At 44.5% G+C, this 18680-nt stretch overlaps 2 protein-coding genes across 5 annotated transcripts in view; one reads left to right on the forward strand and one right to left on the reverse strand.

Moving 5' to 3' along the window:
• Positions 1 to 2249: 2249 nt before the first annotated feature.
• LOC129863411 (APC membrane recruitment protein 2-like) lies at positions 2250 to 6300 on the forward strand. The gene has a single exon (XM_055935379.1). It carries the CDS (start codon positions 2484 to 2486, stop codon positions 5118 to 5120), a length of 2637 nt encoding a protein of 878 aa, XP_055791354.1. The 5' UTR covers positions 2250 to 2483; the 3' UTR covers positions 5121 to 6300.
• A 4141-nt stretch (positions 6301 to 10441) lies between these two features.
• The window catches only part of LOC129863409 (pleckstrin homology-like domain family B member 2), a 38179-nt gene continuing 29940 nt past the window's right edge, over positions 10442 to 18680 (reverse strand). For 3 of the 4 annotated variants that reach the window (XM_055935377.1, XM_055935375.1, XM_055935378.1), the window contains 6 exons: positions 17577 to 17775; positions 15635 to 15725; positions 15399 to 15545; positions 14988 to 15207; positions 14608 to 14693; positions 10442 to 14471 (listed from right to left, as the gene is read on the reverse strand). In XM_055935377.1, the coding sequence (XP_055791352.1) occupies positions 14331 to 14471; positions 14608 to 14693; positions 14988 to 15207; positions 15399 to 15545; positions 15635 to 15725; positions 17577 to 17775 (884 nt within the window). In that variant the 3' untranslated portion in view covers positions 10442 to 14330. The remainder of the gene's footprint in view (positions 14472 to 14607; positions 14694 to 14987; positions 15208 to 15398; positions 15546 to 15634; positions 15726 to 17576; positions 17776 to 18680) is intronic. The other variant, XM_055935376.1, reaches the window with a different exon arrangement.

Below are 18680 nucleotides of genomic sequence, written 5' to 3' on the forward strand. Positions count from 1 at the left end.
AGATGGAGTGAGGGTAGAGAGGTGAATGTGAAAGATGGAGACAGGGTAGAGAGGTGGATGTGAAAGATGGAGACCGGGGTAGAGAGGTGGATGTGAAAGATGGAGACCGGGGTAGAGAGATGGATGTGAAAGATGGAGACCGGGATAGAGAGGTGGATGTGAAAGATGGAGACCAGGATAGAGAGGTGGATGTGAAAGGTGGAGACCGGGGTAGAGAGGTGGATGTGAAAGATGGAGACCGGGTAGAGAGGTGGATGTGAAAGATAGAGACCAGGATAGAGAGGTGGATGTGAAAGATGGAGACCGGGGTAGAGAGGTGGATGTGAAAGATGGAGACCGGGTAGAGAGGTGGATGTGAAAGATGGAGACCGGGATAGAGAGGTGGATGTGAAAGATGGAGACCAGGATAGAGGGGTGGATGTGAAAGATGGAGACCGGGGTAGAGAGGTGGATGTGAAAGATGGAGACCGGGGAAGAGAGGTGGATGTGAAAGATGGAGACCAGGATAGAGAGGTGAATGTGAAAGATGGAGACCAGGATAGAGAGGTGGATGTGAAAGATGGAGACCAGGATAGAGAGGTGAATGTGAAAGATGGAGACCAGGATAGAGAGGTGGATGTGAAAGATGGAGACCAGGATAGAGAGGTGAATGTGAAAGATGGAGACAGGATAGAGAGGTGAATGTGAAAGATGGAGACCGGGGTAGAGAGGTGGATGTGAAAGATGGAGACCAGGATAGAGAGGTGAATGTGAAAGATGGAGACAGGATAGAGAGGTGAATGTGAAAGATGGAGACCGGGGTAGAGAGGTGGATGTGAAAGATGGAGACCAGGATAGAGAGGTGAATGTGAAAGATGGAGACAGGATAGAGAGGTGAATGTGAAAGATGGAGACCAGGATAGAGAGATGGATGTGAAAGATGGAGACCGGGGTAGAGAGGTGGATGTGAAAGATGGAGACCGGGGTAGAGAGATGGATGTGAAAGATGGAGACCAGGATAGAGAGGTGGATGTGAAAGATGGAGACCGGGGTAGAGAGGTGGATGTGAAAGATGGAGACCGGGGTAGAGAGATGGATGTGAAAGATGGAGTGAGGGTAGAGAGGTGGATGTGGAAGATGGAGACCAGGGTAGAGTGATGGAGTAAAAACTTTGCACTCGTCTTTTGCTACTAGCTATAATTATACTGCTAACTTCTTTAATGAGGAAAAGTGTACTTACTATGACTGATATGTGGTTGTCTCAATTAGCTATCTTAAGATGAATGCACTAACTAATTCGCCGTGGATAAAAGTGTCTGCTGAATTACTCAAATGGGAAGGAGTGGAGGAGAGAGGCATGTAAAAACAGAAATTGAGGAATGACGCAAAAATGAGGCGAGATAATGAAGATGGAAGAGGGTGGAATCACACTCAAGAAACTGTGTTGGATAGGATGGCAACAAGCTCTCTGAGTGCATAATGAATTCCATTAGAATATGTATGTGCGCGCGTGTGTGTGTATGTTCATTTGTGTGAGAGAGTGAGAGAAAATGAGTTCTCTGCTTCCAGGCGATATAGAAGGAAAGATCCTCTCAGAGACTACATGCTCAGCCCAGACAGAGCTCTATGCTATTTAGCAATAATGTGCAACATAAGTACATTAGAGCTTTAATAGTTCTCAAATTCCACATTCCCCTCAAATCCGAATTTTCCAGATTTACACAAATCCTATATGTGGGACATGAATCTGTCAGGAATGGCACCATGTTTTATTCAATTGGATTTATGTAATTAATACGAAAGGCTTGTTTGTCATCGTCCCTGATCTTGATTGTTGTTGGAGCTGTTGGAGAGGTCAAGGCAGTGGAGGTTTGTGTTGGGAGGGAGCATTTACAGGCAAACACATGCCACATGCACTCTTAAAATCAATGAATAAATATAGCCCTACATGCTTAACAAGTCAGGAATGACACGCTGCATTTACAGGCAAAGACAGACACATAAACATAAAACAGGTAAAATGCATACGTAACAACACAGGGGACATGAAACTCAGACAGAGTTGTAAACAAAAATAGACAGAGAGATAGAGAGAGGAGGGGGGTATCAGCGATAGAGAAAGAGTAAGAAAGACGAGAGTGGTGTCTGGGGTGGGATGATGAAAGCCTCTGGCTCTGCTCCATCACTGACGAAAGCTGCTCAGCCCCTCAGTTGCCATGGAGACCTGCAGGAGCAGCCAGAGAAAAAGGGGATAGGGAGATGGGAGGGGCATGTGAGGGCGAAATAGAGGAGAAAGAGCTGGAGGGGAGAGATAGGCAAAGGGAGGGATAGAGAGAGGAGAGAGAAACATACTGCAAGCAATTGAAGCACAGCCAGTCTGCAGAGACGGGAAAAAGCGTAAGGTACGAGAAAATAATGGTAAATGTTCAGTTAGCTATAGGTGGGTGAGAGAAATAGAGCACGAAATAGGAAGATAACAACAGACAGGAATATAGAGATTCAAAATGGATGTACAGTCGGAGAGTAGCGAACCCTCGCCATGCGAGCCCCAGCCTCCTGGAAAAATCAGAAAAGCCTTCAAGCTGTTTGGGAAGCGCAAGCCAGGCAGCATCTTCTCCATACGTGGCAAAGGCGAGGGGAACAACAAGTCACCTATCACCAGGAGCAAGACAGTGGACGGATTAACGGAGTCCGTGGCAGCAGAGTCGGAGCTGGAGAAGGACAAGGAGCCGGAAAATGAGCAGGAACCAGAGGTGAGTCAGAGAGAGGAGCAGGAACCAGAGGAGGAGCCCCTGGGTGATAATGGAAATCCCTCCATCCCTTCTGCCGACCTTCCCTCCATCTCCTCCATGACCTCCGCCAAATCCCTTAGCTTCCTGATGAAGCTGCAGCGCAGCCGACAAGGAGGAGTAGACCGGAGGTTCCGTACAGAGTCTCAGCCAACAATACGCCAGCGTCGGGGCTTGAAAGGAATCTTCGGCAGTATGGGATGGAACCAGCGAGAGGAGGCCAGCGACGAGGCCGATACCCCTCAGAGCCCTCTCCTCATGTCGTCCTGTACAATCAGCATGGAGATCATCAAGGAGGACATGACTTTGACCCCCAGACCTGCGCCTCACAGCCTGGATGTCCCAGAACCTGAGTCTGGACAAGAGTCCCCTGTTTCATCCAAGAGCCCCACAGTGCAGGAGAGCTCAGCCTCTGTCCCACCAGAGACAACGTCTCTCTCAGCGGCTACATACAATGTCACTGGATCTAATGAGGATGTAGCGTCGCCTCTGCCCACCACTGAACCACCACTGTTGGATCCTGCTGTGGATCGTCTGAGGTCGCTGCTTGCAGACATCTCCTCTCTGATAAGCTTCGACTCGCTGACCGGATGTGGAGACATCACTGCTGAAGTGGAGGCAGAGTGGGGCAAAGCCAGCACCACTGTCGGAACCGGACCTGGGACCAAGGGAGCTGTGGCTGGAGAGAGAACCTCAACTACTCTTTCAGCCAAATCCGCCCCTTCCCCTATACCAACCCCTGCTCCTACTGCTACTTATTCATCTAGTACAACCCCTATCCCAATGCTTACCCCTTCCTCTGCCCCTACTACCAAACCTACCTCCACTTTTACCCCTACAACCAAACCTGAACCTACCAGCTGGTCGATAAAACCTGAACCTAACCCTATTGTGACAACCAAACTCTCAACTATGTCCACAACTATCACTAGCCCTACCACCAAATCAAGCCCCACCCCTTTAACAAAACCCTCCCCTCCACCAACAACAAAATCCACCCCAAACCCTGACCCTATTGGCATCACTGCTACCTCTACTTTCAAACCTGCTCCAGTGGTAACCTCATCCCCACCTCCTGCTCCAGTTTTAACGTCATCCCCACCTCCTGCTCCAATGGTAACCTCATCCCCACCTCCAGCCCCTATAGTAACCTCATCCCCACCTCCTGCTCCAGTGGTAACCTCATCCCCACCTCCTGCTGCAGTAGTAACCTCATCCCCACCTGATCCAGTAGTAACCTCATCCACACTTGCTCCAGTAGTAACCTCATCCCCACCTGCTCCAGTAGTAACCTTATCCAAGCCAGCTCCTGTAACCATCCCAGCCACTTTTACCTCTACCCCACCACCCAAAATGAACTCTGCCCCATGTCTGGATTCCATTACCGCACCTCCTTCCCTAACATCCTTTTATCCTATGGCTGTCCTGAGCTCAGCATTTAAAATTCCCTTTATTCCGGTTCCAGTGCCAGCCTCAGTCACTAGCCCTGCCCCTGTACAAACCCCCTCTTCAATTCTAACGGACTCAAAGGCTCTCCCTGCCCCTACTCCAACACCAATCCCTATGTCTAAGACTCCTCCTTTCCCTACCCCTGCCCCTACCACAACTCCAGTCCCTATGTCTAAGACAACCCCTGTCTCTGCCCCTGCCCCAGTCCCTTCCTCTATGCCCTCTCCTGTTCTCACCCCTCTCCCTCTGCAGGGTACACCCCTTGCCTCTGATCAGGTGAAGGGTTGTGAGCGTAGGGCCTCTCTGAATAGAGGAGAGGACATGACGAGTCCAAACGGCATGGATGTGCGGGGTGCCTGGAAAAATTCACCCAAGAGAGAAGAGAAACGTCATGTTACACAGAATGAGATACACATGGTCCCCCAGGGCCCCCCCACAGAGAAGAAGACGCGCCCAATGAGGGCAGCAGGGCTCAGTAAGATCCCTGTCTGTGGTGGAGGCAGGAAGTTGCCACTCCGTGAGAGTCAGCCCACTGACCACAAGGGGTGCTGGGACCCACCTATTACAGGGCTGGAAGAGGGGAATCAACCCCCTAGCTTACGGCACGGAGTCAGCAAGGACACAATTAGTAACTCCTCTGCTGAAGCCGAAGTTGAGGCCAGCCTGTCCCCTGTAAAACATAGCCCGGAGGAGAGTCGCCAGCTCCGGCAACCCACAGTCTACAGGGGTATACCACGTGACTCCAAGATACCTGTCAAGCTGGGAGTCCAGTGCAATATCCCTGTCCCCCAAGGAGCTAAGGATCTCCCGCGCTCCAAGATACCTTTGTCCAAGGTTCCTGTCCGCAGGATTGGCAATAAGCTCACAGCCACCACAGCTGCCAGCACTCAAATCAGAAAATAATGCTAAGAGACTGCTTCAAACATAAACATTCAAATGGTTGCTTTCACTCAAAATCATTATTTTAACATTATCACATGGGCACCCTTTGCCCTGTATATTTACAAAGACAGTCCAATAATTGTTTTGCTCTGGATCATCTTCATGACATTCTCAAATGGCTCTCTATCCCACATCGCTGTAGTCTCTTTACTTATCCACACCAACAACAGCTTCAGAGCAACACTAACATGGAGGCTGAAGAACAACAACACATCTCCCCTGGGAACCGGAGTAATGACCATGGCTCCCTTGTATTGTGCCAACTTGACAGATGCATTCAGCCAAGGTTCAGGGCTAATCTCAAACTGGGATAAGATGGTGGTTGAGGAGGACGGTCACAACAACGTTTCTTTGGGATGTATCATTAAAGGGGACACGGTACAGTAGCATACCAAGGTCAGAAGCAACAACACATGGAAGAGAGAGACATTCTTAAGGGTGCTTTTTTCCTACTGACTATCAGAGGGAAAAATCTACTTTTTCTACAATACTTTTTATCTTTTGTTACTCCCTCTTTTTGAATAACTGTCTAAAAATCCTGTTTTCTTTTTCTTTTGATAAGTGATACTGTAGCCCTTCGTGCCAAGAGAGGGTCCACACCTCTGACGAAACGCAACAAACAAACCAGTATCCTGTAACATCTCTGGATGTACGGCAATAAGAGCCAGACGACTCTTCCTACTTTTCTCCATGTTTTTTATTTACATTGTGTGGAACTGTACAGACCCTGCCTAGCTGCCTGCTCATAAATAACAATCAATCACACTGTGTACTTTGGGAAAGACTGTTGCTCTGGATGGAGTTCATTATGGATGGGACGGCCCCTATGGAAAGCTTGGACAGGGGGTAAGCCTGTATAACGGACCCTGTGAAGTTTGAGTTACACTGAGTAGATGCTGAATGCTTCAGATTTTGGAAGGGTGCATCCCTTTCCAATTCCACCAATATATACCTATTCCCCAGGTCGTTGCTGTAAATGATAATGTTTTCTCAGTCAAATTACCTGGTAAAATAGGTATAAATAAAAAAAGCGGTAGTCATGCTCAGATGAGGACAATATTTGTGTTTATACATGATCTATGTTTCCTATTTAATCAATAAAACAATGTGAGTACACTGTACGTAAGTCACCTTAAAATGACCCTAGATATCTCTGAGTGTGATGTCAAGGATCCATTTCACAACTGCTGTTTTCAGTAACGTGTGACTATGATGCAGTATTTGTTGAACAACAGCACAGCGTCTGAAGCAGCTTCATCTGAATAGATAGCATAGGGATATGCACACACACGATGCAGTTAGCTGATGGAGATAAATGTCAGCTTTATTTTAACAGATGGCATAAGGATTTGCATACACACTCTTCGACCCACCGTGTCTATCTGTCACATTACATACCTAAGGAATTGCTATGCCTATCTTAAGCTGAGATAAATGACACATTGTGTAACTTCATTTCATGTGCATCTTAGGATGTAGAGGCAGCATGGAGGGATAAGTTAATGTGGGTCCTGGGGATGTAGAGGCAGAATGGAGGGATAAGTCAATGTGGGTCCTGAGGATGTAGAGGCAGCATGGAGGGATACGTCAATGTGGGTCCTGAGGATGTAGAGGCAGCATGGAGGGATACGTCAATGTGGGTCCTGAGGATGTAGAGGCAGCATGGAGGGATACGTCAATGTGGGTCCTGAGGATGTAGAGGCAGCATGGAGGGATACGTCAATGTGGGTCCTGAGGATCAATAGCATGTGCATGTTCATACAGTATGCATGAGTAAGAGACAGTATCAGCAGTGAGGGTAGGGCTCAATGGCGTGGTGACAAACCATTCCACCCCAAAACAGTCTGCAGTGACATTATGTTAGGCCTGACACCATTAGAACAGAGGAGGGGAGGGACGAAGAGAGGACAGCATGGGAAAGAGGCAGTCTTCCGGTCCTTTAACTAACCTCCTGGCCCGCTACCATATCCTGTAGGCATTATAATGATGACTGTGCACCGGGATGGTCCAATCTCTGTAGAGCAGCGTTCTGCCATGCTCCAAACCCACTGACCTGGTGATCGGCGGCTAGTCGTTTAGCAAAAGGAGCGAGAAATAAAGGATGGATATTTAAGCAATAAGGCCGGAGAGGGTGTGGTATTTGGCCAATATACCACGGCTAAGGGCTGTTCTTAGGCATGCCGCAGCCCTTAGCCGTGGTATATTGGCAAAATTTACCACAAACCCCTGAGGTGCCTTATTGCTATTATAAACTGATTGCCAACGTAATTAGAGCAGTAAAAATAAATGTTTTGTCATACCCACGGCTGTCAGCCAATCAGCATTCACGGCTCGAACCACCCAGTTTATAATTATAGATGAAGCGCAAGGCAGGCTGCACAAACACAGCTCTGTTCACTAAGTGAAGCCAGAGACCCTGAGCAGAGAAGAGAGCAGTTGCCGTTTCACAGGAAAAGCATGAGATACTGAATTAGACATCAGGACTGTGAAAACATCTCTCCCTGCTAAAATAGAACAATATCCTCCCCAGGCTCTATCTATCTACGAGGCAAGCAGGACATGAGAGAGGCTGGGTGGGACAGAATCAGGTGTAAGTAACCTTTGTTTCAAAGGATCGAGTGGAGTTGTTCTGGATAATATGAAGTGGAGTATGCGATAGATAGGAACATGGAATGTCTACACTGGCAGATTGTTTGGTAGCGAGATGGTGTAAGGCAGAAAGGAGTTGCCTGTAGAGTGTTAGCTAGGTCGAGCAGGGAGGTCAGAGGTCAGCCACAGAGACAATAAAGGCATTCATGACAGATAATTATGGATTTTCACTGGAAATGTTGATGATGGGGGCAAAGAAAAATCTGGGATTATAATGAGCACAGATCAATTTAAGTCTCTGTAGTTTGAGTTTCTTTAATTTGAGTCTCTGTAGTTTGAGTCTCTGTAGTAGTGTTTCTCTCTCTCTTCAGTCACTGTATGTATACATGACAATGGGACAGATGGAAGCCATTGCCAAAGGTGAGAGAGGGTTTACAATGTCAGTGATACGCTCATTATGCATGTATTATAAGGCCTCCTGAAATTGGAGATGAGATTTTCCATGAGAATACGGTGCATACGCCTCTATCCGAGCACATACATGTAAACAATGCACTGAACGATAACCTTTGTTGCCTGCTATTTACCATAGTTTTACTGTCACGTTGCTTAAATGTTGAATACTATGATGATAAACTATGTATTTTAGTATGGTATAAGACATGCTGATTCTGTCAGGCTGTACAGGAACATAAAGCTGACTCTTTACATTCTTAACCAGCTAGTCAATGTAGTTCTACCAACCACCCTCCTGCCCCAGATGTTACACAATTTACCATCCCCACAATGCACTTGGGCAATTCAAAGTACAGTGTGTATGTGTGTGCTCGTCTGCGTCTGCCTCAAGAGAAAGGATGTACTCCTTTTGAAGCTAATTTAGCATGCTTAATTTCCAGTATCTCCATGCCAACCCCACTAGGTCAACCAATGAAAGGGCTGTGAGAGTAGGGGGGAGTGGTCTAGATGTACAGTACCCGTCAAAAGTTTGGACACACGTACTCATTCCAGGGTTTTTCTTTATTTTGACTATTTTCTACATTGTAGAATAATAGTGAAAACATCAACACTATGAAATAACACATATGGAATCATGTGTAACCAAAAAAAGTGTTAAACAGATTCTATATTTTGAGATTTGAGCTTCACCTGGAATGCTTTTCCAACAGTCTTGAAGGAGTTCCCACATATGCTGAGCGCTTGTTGGCTGCTGTTCCCTCACTCTGCGGTCCGACTCATCCCAAACCATCTCAATTGGGTTCAGGTCAGGTGATTGTGGAGGCCAGGTCATCTGACGCAGCACTCCATCACTCTCCTTGGTCAAATATCCCTTACACAGCCTGGAGGTGTGTTTTGGGTCATTGTCCTGTTGAAAAACAAATGATAGTCGCACAAGCGCAAACCAGATGGGATGGCGTATCGCTGCAGCATGCTGTGGTAGCCATGCTGGTTAAGCGTGCCTTGAATTCTAAATAAAATAAAATATATTTTTAATTGATTAACACTTTTTTGGTTATTACGTGATTCCATATGTGTTATTTCATAGTTTTGATGTCTCAATAATATTATACAATGTAGAAACTAGTAAAAGTAAAGAAAAACCCTTGAATGAGTAGGTGTGTCCAAACTTTTGACAGGTACCCCCCCCCCCCCCCCCCTTCATCTCCACCAAAACAAGCAACCAATTATTCTCTAATGTATCATCTGTATGTGGTTAAGCAGAAAGAAATTGGCTAATTAGTGTGCACCAGATGGATACTCTGAGCCATGTAGGAGTTTGCAAATTAGGTCACTAGTTCACAAGTGAAGACAGTTAGCTAGTGTAAAGGCAGCAGAACACTTTGCATTTCATATAACACCTTAATAACTAACTGGCTACACTACAATCTATAAAATACAACAAAACATGATTATGGTCCATACATGTTGAATATTTTCACCATTACAATATTTGAATAAAAAACATGAGCTGGCACAACACCCAGAAAAATGATTTTATGTGGAGGTGCTGACTAACGGCGAATAAACTATAAACTATCAAAATAAGGAGAGTTGCACACACCATCTATCAACTCCCAGTCGTTTATTGTGTAAATCACCAATGTCTCGGAATCACTCTGCCTGCTTCAGGGTGACGTCAAGAATGCTTGAACCAGGTTATTTAGACAAACAGTGCAATTAGTGCAACCAATAATTATTAAGTTAATTAGAACCAATTGAGTGAAACTGTCAAAAAATAATAGTTCATGGCATATTAAATATATTAGGCTATTGTTATCATATGGAAACATAATTGAATATTGTACATAATATTAGCATCAACATATATTATTGTTGAATTCAATTTCACATATTTAATTGTTTCCTAGTTCATTTCATATTTGTTGGTTCAACCTGAATGCATAATAAGCATCATCAACAGGGGGAACATATTAGGTGTACGCTAATAAGCTGTAGAAAGAATATATAAATGTATAAGACTTGTTCATAAAAGAGAGAATTGTTCAAAGTCAATATTCAGACCACTAGGGGTCAATGTTTTTAGACAGGATATCCAGTAAGCCTCCATTTGTAGCAGTTGGATCTCAAAGTTACTTCCTCTCCTTGTTAGAGCAACACGCTCAATACAATATTTGACAAAATATTTAGGACTGAAGTATAAATATAGTGGAATAACAATAGTAACATGAAACAAATTAGTAAACGTATATGATTTATTCTTACATTTGTTTAAAAAACATGCAGGATTAACAATAACACTGTTCATATAAAAATACAAAACATATATTTTAAATGCATCTTAAAAGTGTTGCAGATATGTTGAATTTTTTCCTTGGTAACTTATACATGGATAGTACCTGAAAAGTGTGCCCGTATTGTGTAGTCACACAGACTGAGCACATAGGGGATCCTCCTTTAAAAGACAACTGGTCACAGAGAGCTTGTCAGTCACCCCTTCATAACACTGTGAAAGATTCCCTGTGAGCTAACCTGCTGTCACCTCCGCAACACTGTCAGAGAAGTCCCTTTGGTCTCGTGTGCACTCCCGCAGTCACCTCATTGACAGTCAGGGACCTTGCTACTACATTCTACCTGTGAGTTCATGGTGAATGAGGGAGCCATTTCAGTATCATTACATCTTACAATTATCATAACTTTTTTTAATCACAGTCATAATTACAAATATATCAGCTAAGATACCTGGGTCAAATAAGTAGAATCGCATTTTCTTTTTTCCATGACTTCATATATCTCCCTAGAATACTGCAGATTGCATTGCTCTTTGGTTTCACACAAATAGCTGATTTGTATGTTCAACATGCACATACTACTGACAAATATTCATATATTTGTTAAACAACAAAAAGAAAATTAAACTAATATAAATTAATGTGCCATTATTTGTGACCCAAAAAGTAATTTTAAAAGTAGTAAGTATATCCAAGTACTGCACAGGTTTATAGCGACTGTGTATTAACCCAAATTATAAACTGGGTGGTTTGAGCCCTGAACTCTGATTGGCTGAAAGCCATGGTATATCAGACCGTATACCACGGGTATGACAAAACGTTTCTTTTTTCTGCTCTAATTACGTTTGTAACCAGTTTATAATAGCAATAAGCTCCTCTGGGTTTGTGATATATGGCCAATATACCACGGCTAAGGGCTGTTCTTAGGCACGACGCAACGCTTCTCAAACTTTCAGAAATGAATGAGCCCATTAATCGGGTAGGGAGCTGCACCCAGCCCACTGGCAGCATGATATTACACTACATGTCATAAAACACAACTCACATAAAGGCACAATATACAATGCCACGCTCCATTAAAACATTTCATTTGAACTAGTACTGGAAGTGCCCTGGAATGTTTTTGCTAACTTATTTTAGCTGTATGGCGCACGCACGCACGCACGCACGCACGCACACACACACACACACACACACACACACACACACACACACACACACACACACACACACAGTGTCAATGTCTTCCACACCCGGTAAGTAGCCCTTTGTGGAGCCTTAAGGTTCCATTTCCATGATTTCCATATTAAATACAGACATGGTATGTCTTTGGTACATAGTGCTGAGAGAGGTACTTTCAAACCCTTCAAGTCCTTGGTGTTTCAGGGTTTCCCCTGTTATCTCCACGTTCCTGAGCAACAGTAGGGTACAAAGGACACACATCGGTGATGTGCATCACCTTGGGTTTTCCACTGGAGGGACATATTGTCCTCTCAGTCTGTGCAGATGCTAGACAGTCTCTGGAGGGTTTGGCCCCGGAGAGAGAGGGAGTGTTTGAGGGACAAAAGAGACTGTCCAGCTGGAAGGAAAACAGAGGGAGAGTTTTGGTTGACCAATCAACAGCCAGGTCAATTTGGATGATGAAAAGGATGGGACAGCTTGTGTTCCTTTAATCAATCTGGGCCCGGTTTCCCAAAAGCATCTTAAGGCTAAATTCATCTTTAGAACCATTGAGCCTTAAGATGCTTTTGGGAAACCAGGCCCTGGTCCTCTTCTCAACCCAGAGAAGTAGAGGCGTTAGCTCAATTGTAGCTCAATTGGTAGTGCATGGGCCTTGCAACGCCAGGGTAGTGGGTTTGATTCCCGGGACTACCCGTACGTGAAATACATTCATGCATGACAGTAAATCGCTTTGGATTAAAGCGTCTGTGAAATGGCATATATTATAATATTATATCCAATGGCAGTCTCAATCCTATGATTCTACTCATAAATAATATGAATAATATATTCTACTTTAAAGGTTTCGATTCGATGTGTAATCTCACTATGCCACAATGGAAGAGAAGTATCTTGTCCTGAATGGGCAGTAATCTCTAGTACACTGTGAGCCTATCAGACTACATAATACACCTCAGACATAGACTCTGGGTCATTAACAGTCCTGAAATATTATGAGGGTAAACCATGTTAAGGTGCCAAAAGGCTCCTCTCCAAACGTAAAGCGATAAGTATCAGAATCTTCTGAGTAAGTCCTTTCCGAATGAACAAGCGGCACTGGGCACCCAATCCTCCATAGGAAGTCCTTCCCTGCTAGACTGCGAAGTATCAGATTACCATTACATCAGCTGAATCCGGAAGAGGAGAGAGCTGGGCTCACTGAAGTAAGACGGAAATAAAAGTGGTTACAAAGCTAAAAACCAGAAGGGTATTGTGCTGAGGTCACAGAGGTTCTCAAACCTGACCAGTCAACTTGTTTTGTCTTTTAGGCACCGATGGGACTGGAGGAGAGTATATTCCCTGTTTGTTAGTCATCTGAGAATCTGGGGTCAGGATGGGGGATTGTTTAGACCAGTAGCGGCCCGCCCATTAGGGCGTTAGGGGCGGTGCCCCAATTGTGATTGGTCAACAAAAAATATTTGTATAAAAAATACTCATATAAAAATACAGTATATATTATATAATTCATGAATTATGTTTTAAATGCTCATAAAAGTGCAGTAAATGTGTACATGTTCCTATTTTAAAAAAAAAACAGCTGTTCAGTTACTTACTACTCTGTCCCTCGCCGGTGCATATGCCATGCAAACATTGCTTATATTGTCTTGCCAATTATTTGCTATGAGGGGGAACGTCCCCAATGAAATCGCAGGATTTCTTAGCATAAATTATAACAGTACAAAGTTAATGGACTGTCCTGTGGCGCTCAAATGCATGCTCTATCAGAACTTCTGGGTCTGTTCTAGACTCCCTCCCAATGAGTCTCTCGCGCCAGATCAGGTACAGATGTGTGCTCTATCAAGTACAGATGGCGCTAAAGCAACAATCGAATTGTAATTAACTTGTAAATAAATAGCCATAACGGTCATTGGAGCCTGGGACCTGACATCTACATCCAACAAGTGTCGAAAGACAGAGGGATACACTAGCTAGAACTTTCTCATTGAGGATCTGGTAGGACAAAAAAGCATGACGGTGGCTGGCCAATTGTATTGTTTCCCCCCATGTTGTTCATTTGGTTCTCTTGTAGGTGACAGGGCGACATGTAGTGTGGACTGAAACAGCATCATCAAATTAATTAAGCCAGATAGCCATTTTTAGAAACATTGAGAAATAGTTTAGTAGATTGTTTTGTAAAATTAACCAGTTATCTACCTTTGACAAGCAGCTAGCTAGTTATAGCTATCTGGTAACTTACTAGGTAGTTAGCTCCAATGCCAATTTCAAGTCTTTCTAAACTAATATCTAACTCGGAAATATGGAAAATATTCAGAATGAACTGGCTAGCGCATCATGCTTTGTGACAGTATATTAGCTATATTACACCAGTTAGATAATGTGTTTTCACTTACTGCATCTGCATGCTTGTTACGTTCCCGTTCGTTCATGACCTACTTCTCATTCTAAATAGTATAATCGAATCTGTTCAAAACAGTGGCAGCATGTGCAGCAGTGGTCATTTATGCTGTTGTTCAAATGCACAGATTGCTTTATATATCTTCTCAAAGAAACTACCAGTAGCTCGAAAACTTGGCATCATATGTCATGCTGCTTTGTTGACAATTCCAACCACCTCGCGCCCCGGGCATTCAGCCAATCACCAGCCGCCACTGGCTTAGACCATGAATTGCATGTATCCCTCCGCCCCTGTAACGATGACGTCCATCCAGATGCGCATAGCCTCAGGGGAGGGAGACACCATGTAGTACACCCTGTCATGGGTCTTCACACTAAACGTCAGACATGGGTTGGGGCTCTGGAAGGGAGGGAGGGTGGGGGCAAAAGACGGAGCAAAAAGAAAAGCAATGTCACTATAGTTAAAAAAAATGTGTTTCTTAGCATAAAATACGGATACTTCAATACTTTAAATGTGTATATAATTTGTCCCTTACCTTGTGTGCATTCTTTAAATGGTCATAGTAAACCTCTTCTATAGCTTGGAAGTATATGACCCCTTTCATCTTGACCTCATGTTTGTCTGTAAGAGAGCACACACTGTAGCACTGGAATGACCATGTTTATGGGTGGTGAAACAAAAAACACTTGAATTAAAGCTCTTCCTAGATTTCCAGAGTAAAACAGCATAGCTTGATGGTGATGATGTCATCACTGCTTTTCTTGCAGTGCTCTGATTAATCTACCATTTACAGCTGCAACAGACAGAGAGAGAAGAGAGAGAGAAGAGATAGAAGAGAGAGAAGAGAGAGAGAGAGAGAGAATGTCAGAAGTAAAAGAAGGAGAGAGAAAGAGAGGGAGAGATAGTAGAAGGTACCTGCGTAGTAGGCCAGGGTCTTGCGGTTCCGGTCAAAGACAAACCAGCGTTTTTTCCAGGTCTTGATCTTACCACCCATCTTGACCAGGAACCCTCTGCAGGTTTTATTTGTGATGGCCAGGTGGTAGCAGTTGTCTGGGTTGTGTCCAGCTGCCTCGATGTGACCATGGAGGTCAAAGTCATCCTTCCTCTGAGGGAGGTAGCGTGTCAGCGGCCGGGCCTGGGGACAGGGGTCAGAGGTGTCTGGTCTGTGTAGAGCCCATGCCTGAAAGCTAAAGATCTGATAGACATTTTTCTTTCAAATGTCATAGTTGCTTAAAAGCATTTTAAAGCTATGGCCTAATTAAATTACCATGCATCTGAAATGATTGGTATTATGATTATTGGCCCATCCCTTTCTGGATCTCTCACCTGTGCCCTCTGTTTCTCGCGTAACTTCACCTCCCTCTCGATCATTTTCTGCCTCCTGCTGGTCTCCTCCTGTAGTCTCTTCTCCAGGTCCTCCCTCCTCCTCCGCTCCTCCTCCAGGGCCTGCCTACGCACCTCCATCTCACGCTCCTATACACGCCACACACAGAAAGTTACAGCATGGTCAACACACACAAAAAGGACAGTAGAGATGGTTTTAGTTATGAAGGCTTCATTACCTTGTGCTCAAGGAGTCGATGCTTGTCAGCCTGGGCTTCTCGTAACAAACGTTCCATCTCCTTAATCTTTCCTACGTTGGATCTGCTGGCACTGTGGAAAAAGGTTTCATAAACACAAAGCAAGGAGAGTACACACGCCCACCAGAAAAAGAACTATCCATCCTGGAACCTATTAGGTGTGAGTTAAATTCCAGACCAGGGCCCTTAGTATAAAGTTAACAAACACTGCACCTCTGCACCAGTCATACCATCACATTCTGTACAACGTATAGACCATACATTTGCTCTCATATTTTTCCATCCTGTATATACTGCATGGACTGACCAAGATCACACTCACACACTTTTTTATTTTTTAAATGTGACCTTTATTTAACTCTCACACACTTAACCAATTTTAACTTTCAGGGTGGTCCTAGGTGTACAGAATCAGTAAAGTAGAAAACACACCTCTTCTGCTTATTAAAAAACACCTCTTCTGCTTATAAAACTGGGTGTGAGACAGCTGGACAACATATGGCCAAGACACGTTCAGCATCCTCACTAACAAAATAAAATGTTCTGATCCCACAAGTAAATGTTCTGGTCCACCTCGGTCAATTCAGAGTAATGATTTGGAGACCTCTTATGTTGATAAAGGTGTTTCTTTATAGGCTACCTGCCGACACATGCAGAGATCTATAAATAAACATTGTTTTCCCATTGTAACAGGATATCCTAAAGATTTAGAATGAATCTAATAGTTTCACTTGGAAGAGCATGAGATCTAATGGAAAACAGTCTGCAGAACCATGTGTCTGTTAAGCATAATCAACTTTTGTCTGAGGGTTCAACTGATTTCATCTAACTGATTATTTCTGACAAGAACATGGTTGACAAAGTACTAGTACTTGATTAAAGACAATAACACACACGTAACAACAAAGGATCCAAAAAGCATAATTTTGGTTTAAACAAACACAGCTTCTTCTCTACAACAGACAACCAAGCACCAACAAACAAGCACACAAACAAGCTCTTTACTCACATCAGATTCATCCTCTTGGCACTATCCCAGCGACACAGTAACAGTACTGATGGGCTGGATCTCCAAGGTGGCTGGGCCCCTTCACTGAAACCTCAGCTGTGTGTGTAACCTGACCCTTCTGCACCAGCCTCAGCCACCCCACTCCCTGCTAGTCAGCCCTCCAACTGGGGCTCTCACCCTGCCTCACTCCTGCATGCTTCGTTCAGCTTCACACCTGAACACTTCACTCAGCTTCACTCCTGAACACTTCACTCAGCTTCACTCCTGCCCGCTTCACCCAGCTTCACTCCTGAACACTTCACTCAGCTTCACTCCTGCCCGCTTCACTCAGCTTCACACCTGAACGCTTCACTCAGCTTCACTCCTGCCCGCTTCACTCAGCTTCACTCCTGCACGCTTCACTCAGCTTCACTCCAAAACACTTCACTCAGCTTCACTCCTGCCCGCTTCACTCAGCTTCACTCCTGAACGCTTCACTCAGCTTCACACCTGAACGCTTCACTCAGCTTCACACCTGAACGCTTCACTCAGCTTCACGCCTGAACGCTTCACTCAGCTTCACTCCTGCCCGCTTCACACCTGAATGCTTCACACAGCTTCACGCCTGAACGCTTCACTCAGCTTCACTCCTGAACGCTTCACTCAGCTTCACTCCTGAACGCTTCACTCAGCCTCACTCCTGCACGCTTCGCTTAAAATCACAGAACTTGTAAAGAACCATAATATGGAATGATGCTGAGTCACATCTCTCTAATTAATAACATGTCTCTTACATGCCATGCCCCCGGTTCTCCTCTGAATAAAAATGCTCTTTAAACTAATGTCACACTGAGCTAAAAATGGTCATACTTTAACAGTGGGCCTACTTGAATCATTGTTCTACTTGAACAATGGTCCTACAGTTATCTCTATCACCTGGAGATGTTGTCTGGGGAGCAGGCAGAGATGCTGGTCTCCATGCTGTCAGAGCTGTCCATACTGAGCGTGTCAAAGCCATGGCCATTGTCTGCGTAGTGGAAGGGGTCCAGGAAGACATTGGACTCAGACACGGTCCTGCTACACAGGTCAACCAGTCTCTGTCTGTTCTCACTCATGTACAGGTGGCTATGGCCTGCTGAGAGACAGAAGGACACACAGACAGACATACTCTTTATGAAGCGTTTTATCAGATTAGATTAAACATTTTAAAATGTTTGTTGCTGGTTAACTGTCCCAACTTATTTTCAGTTGGTCAGAGGGCATTGCTGATACACAAATAGTATATTCCCCTCCAACACTGAAATGGGCATGGTCATTCAACCCCCTCAGACCTGTTTCCAAAGGCTCTAGTTACTTCTGCTTGAGATACTATCAGAGTATAGCTGAATATGTCTTTCCTGCTCAGACCGATGCTAATGGACACTGGGGGAAAGATGCCCTGTGGCAGTCCATGTTAACTAACAGACTGACATGCAATATTGACCACTCAAGAAAGGAAAAGCTATGAATGTCTATCTCTGCAGCATGTAGCTAGCATGCCGTGAGAAACAGGCAGCAGGTACGGAGAGAGGCAGGGAATCCATGAATGATTAGAGAAAAGCTAGAGAGAGACAGAGAGATAATGAGATATATATACGGAACTATAAACGGAACATGTTAAGTGTTGGTCCCATGTTTCATGAGTTGAAATAAAAGATCCCAGAAATGTTCCATTTGTACAAAAAGCTTATTTCTCTAAAATGTTGTGCACAAATGTGTTTACATCCCTGTTAGTCAGTATTTCTCCATTGCCAAGATAATCCATCCACCTGACAGGTGTGGCATATCATGAAACAGCATGATCATTACACAGGTGCATCTTGTGCTGGCCACTCTAAAATGTGCAGTTTTGTCACACAACACAATGCCACAGATGTCTCAAGTTTTGAGGGAGAGTGCAATTGGCATGCTGACTGCAGGAATGTAATGTTCATGTCTCTACCATAAGCCGCCTCTGACGTCGTTTTAGAGAATTTGGCAGTGCGTCCAACCGGCCCGACA

Source organism: Salvelinus fontinalis, chromosome 10 (genome assembly GCF_029448725.1).
Source record: "Salvelinus fontinalis isolate EN_2023a chromosome 10, ASM2944872v1, whole genome shotgun sequence".
Classification (NCBI taxonomy): Eukaryota; Metazoa; Chordata; class Actinopteri; order Salmoniformes; family Salmonidae; genus Salvelinus; species Salvelinus fontinalis.